The sequence below is a fragment of the Miscanthus floridulus genome, unplaced genomic scaffold, assembly GCF_019320115.1.
Source record: "Miscanthus floridulus cultivar M001 unplaced genomic scaffold, ASM1932011v1 os_1453_1_2, whole genome shotgun sequence".
Lineage (NCBI taxonomy): Eukaryota > Viridiplantae > Streptophyta > Magnoliopsida > Poales > Poaceae > Miscanthus > Miscanthus floridulus.
Genome location: NW_027097729.1, coordinates 26279 through 30595, shown reverse-complemented (window position 1 = coordinate 30595; position 4317 = coordinate 26279). Strand labels below are relative to the sequence as shown.

Here is a 4317-nt window from a genome sequence, read left to right as displayed (position 1 = left end):
CAGAACATCATGGCAGCGGCAATGCTAGTCTTAATGATGCCCGAGCCCTCTACCACAGAGGGGCGATGGGTCCACGGTGAGCTTTAGGATCTCCTCGAGACCGTCGTGGTGCAGTAGGCCAAAAGCTCTACCTCTAGATGGCATGGGGGTGCTTTGGAACTTCCCATGGCACCACATCGGCATGATAGGGAGGCCTCGGTTCGTCTCGAGCCTGCTTAGGCACCATTGACCAATAGGGTCCCTGCGATGCACGACCGCCTCGGTGACCAACGTGAGGCACATGGCGACCACGATGTGGTCAGCAGACGACGGTGCCACGACAACGAGGGGCCCGCCCAGGGCTACCATCCACACCGAGGTGGCCGCTACGATAGTGGGGAGGACCGCAGTCCTTCTCTTGAGCCACCTGGCCCTTGAGTTTTTAGCAGAGCTATCCACGCTGCTCATTTCCCGGCCTAGTTTTAGCAACCGGCCAACCTCACGAAGTATAGCGGTGAGACCAATCCTGAACTTTGGCTAGCCGATTACCGCCTGGCTTGTTAGCTAGGCAGCGCGGATGATGACCTGCTCATCATCCGCAACCTCCCGTTGTTCTTGTCAAACTCGGTGTGAGCCTGGCTCAAACACCTCCCTCCCTCATAGATCCATGACTAGCGCGACTTGGTAAGGGTCTTCATCGGGAACTTTCAGGGCACATACGTGCGCCCTAGGAACTCCTGGGACCTCAAGAGTTGTCGTTAGGGGCCAAACGAGTCTCTCTGAGACTTCATTCGGTGCTTCTCTAAGAAATGCACCAAGTTGCCAAGCGTCAGCAACTCAGAAATTGTCCAAGCTTTCCTCTCCGGCACCACCTACCAAGACCTAGTCTGAGAGTTGGGCTAGAATGTGCCAACCTCAGCGATCGCGCTCCTCAACATCACCACCAACTTCGCTTCAAGCGAAGAGGCCGTTGGGGCCATCTTCCCTGACAACGACGCCAAGGACGGGCTCCCCGATGACGAGGCCAAGAGGAGGGGCACCAGCAACAGGGACGATGATAAGGACGATGGTTTCCCTGAGGTGCACAATGCCTTCATGATCTTCGGCGGGCCTTCAGCATGCCTCATGGCGCGACAGCGAAAGAGGGAGCGCTAGGAGGTCTTCTCGGTGAAGGTAGCTGCTCCTCGGTACCTCAACTGGTCTCGGGAGGCAATCCCCTTTGATCAGGATGACCACCCCGATTATGTCCCGAACCCTGAGCAGTACCCGCTTGTCGTCGACCCCATCATCGGCAACACCTGGCTCACTAAGGTGTTGATGGACGGAGGCAACAGCCTCAACATCCTCTACACCAACACACTGGGGCTCCTTGAGCTCAACCAGTCATAGCTCCAAGGCGATGCCGTGCCTTTCCATGGCATCGTGCTAGGGAAACACACATGGCCCCTTGGGCGCATCGACCTGCCCATCTGTTTTGGGACTCCCTCCAACTACCATAAGGAGGTCCTCACCTTCGAGGTGGTTGGGTTCAAGGGAACCTACCATGCCATCTTGGGGTGGCCATGCTACGCCAAGTTCATGGCGGTCCCCAACTACACCTACCTCAAGCTCAAGATGCCAGGTCCCAATGGCGTCATCACCGTTGAGTCCACGTATGAGCATGCATACGACTGCGACGTCGAATGCATCGAGTACGCCAAGGCTATAATAGAGGCCGAGACCCTCATTGTCAACCTCATCCGGCTTGGTAGCAAGGCGCCTGACTCCAAGCATCGAGCCAGGACTTTCGAGCCTGTGGAGGTCATCAAGCTCGTCCCGATCGACCCTGCCTGCCCTGACGATCAGGCACTGAGGATCAGCGCCACCCTAGACATCAAATAGGAAGTCGTGCTCGTTGACTTTCTTCACACAAATGCCGATGTATTCAAGTGGAGTCCCTTGGACATGCCGGGCATACCGAGGGAGGTCGCCGAGCATGCCTTAGACATTCGGGCCGGTTCTAGACCGATGAAGCAACGCCTGCGCCAATTTGACGAGGAAAAGCATAGGACCATCGGCGAGGAGGTGTAGAAGCTTTTGATAGCCGGATTCATCAAGGAGGTGTCCCATCCAGAGTGGTTGGCTAATCCTGTATTAGTCAAGAAGAAAAATGGGAAGTGGAGGATGTGTAGACTACACCGGTTTAAATAAAGCATGTCCAAAAGTCCCTTTCCCATTACCTCGAATCGAGCAAATCATTGACTCCACTGCGGGATGTGAAACCCTATCCTTCCTTGATGCGTATTTTGGTTACCATCAGATCAAGATGAAAGAGTCCGATCAGCTCGCGACTTCTTTCATCACACCATTTGGCATGTACTATTATGTGACTATGCCATTTGGCCTTAGAAACACAGGGGCCACATACCAGCGGTGTATGACCTAGGTCTTCAGTGAGCACATTGGGTGAACCATCGAGGCCTACATGGACAACATCATTGTCAAGTCCAGAAAGGTCAGGGATCTCGTCGATGACCTAGAGGTGCCTTTAAATGCCTCAGAGAGAAGGGCATCAAGCTCAACCCTAAGAAGTGTGTCTTCGGAGTCCCCCGAGGCATGCTCTTGGGATTCATAGTCTCGGAACGTGACATCGAGGCCAACCCAGAGAAGGTCTCAGCCATAACCAACATGGGACCAATCCAAGATCTCAAAGGAGTGTAGAGGGTTCTAGGATGCCTTGCGGCCCTGAACCGCTTCATCTCGTGCCTTGGTGAAAAAGGCCTGCCTCTGTACCGCCTCTCGAGAAAATCTGAATGCTTTTCTTGGACCCCAAGGCCGAAGAAGCCCTCACCAAGCTCAAGGCACTGCTCACCAATCCTCCTGTCTTGGTGCCACCAAGGGTGAGGCCCTCTTACTCTATGTCACCGTAACAACCCAAGTGGTCAGCGCGGCCATAGTGGTCGAGAGGTAGGAAGAGGGGCATGCCTTACCCATCCAATGACCTATTTACTTCATCAGTGAAGTGCTCTTTGAGACCAAAACATGCTACCCCCACATCCAGAAACTGATCTACACTGTAGTCTTGGCTCGACGCAAGCTACGTCACTACTTCGAGTCCCACCCGGTGACCGTGCTATTGTCTTTCCCGCTGGGAGAGATAATCCATAACCGGAAGGCCTCGGGTAGGATCGCCAAGTGGGCCGTCAAACTCATGGGGGAAGCCCTATCTTTTGCACCTTAGAAAGCAATCAAATCTCAGGTCTTGGCCGATTTTGTAGCTGAGTGGACCGACACCCAACTGCCACCTGCTCAAGTCCAGGTGGAGTGCTGGACCATGTACTTCGATGGGTCCCTGATGAAGACCGGGGCAGGCGCGGGTCTGCTCTTCATCTCACCCCTTAGAGTACACATGCGCTACATGGTTTGGCTCCACTTCGCCACCTCTAACAATGCAGCCAAGTACGAAGCCCTCATCAATAGCCTGCAGATCGCTATCGAACTTTGAGTACAATGTCTCGACGTACGGGGCGATTCGCAGCTCGTCATTGATCAAGTGATGAAGGAGTCAAACTGCTATGACCATAAAATGGAGGCGTACTGCAAGTTGGTACGCCGCCTAGAAGACAAGTTCGACGGTCTCAAACTCAACCACATCGCACAAAAATTCAACGAGGCCATGGACGAACTGGCAAAGATGGCGTCGGCATGGGCCTCGGTCCCCCTGAACGTCTTCGCCAGCGACCTCCACAAGCCTTCCATCGACAACACCTCAGCAATGGAAGAGGGCCCACCAGTCGAGCCCACCATAGGGCCTAAGGCCCCCTCTGTCACCGAGACCTCTTCGGCCAAGCCTGAAGTCATGGAAGTCAACATGGAGCCTCCCAAGGCCAACCAGGGCACAGACTGGCGAGCCCCATTCCTTAATTGCCTCATCCATGGAGAGCTCCCTGCAGATAGGTCTGAAGCCCGATAGCTCGCTCAGCGAGCCAAGACTTACGTCCTCAGCAACGGTGAGTTGTACAGGTGAAGCCCATCGTGCGTCCTCCAATGATGCATCACCACCGAGGCAGGCCAAGCCCTACTTTGGGACTTGCACACGGGAGCCTATGGGCACCATGTAGCGCCTCGGATGCTCGTCGGAAATGCCTCCCGCCAAGGGTTCTACTGGCCAATGGTGGTTGCTGACGCCACCAAGCTCATACGCTCCTGCGAGGGATGCCAGTACTACACATGGCAGACGCATCTCCCGGCCCAAGCCCTCCAAACCATCCCCATCACATGGTCATTCGCCGTGTGGGGGCTCGACATGGTTGGGCCTCTACAGAAGGCCCTCAGAGGCTACACCCATCTGCTGGTAGC

General features: G+C 55.0%; 1 protein-coding gene across 1 annotated transcript; it reads left to right on the top strand.

Moving 5' to 3' along the window:
* Window positions 1–3544: 3544 nt before the first annotated feature.
* On the top strand, window positions 3545–3931 carry LOC136534058 (uncharacterized). Its single transcript, XM_066526544.1, has one exon. The coding sequence runs from the start codon at window positions 3545–3547 to the stop codon at window positions 3929–3931; it is 387 nt and encodes a 128-aa protein (XP_066382641.1).
* The last annotated feature ends 386 nt before the right edge of the window (window positions 3932–4317 follow it).

Coding starts and splice junctions, on each gene's coding strand:
- LOC136534058 (XM_066526544.1), top strand. CDS start 3,545: ATGGAGGCGTACTGCAAGTTGGTACGCCGCCTAGAAGACAAGTTCGAC.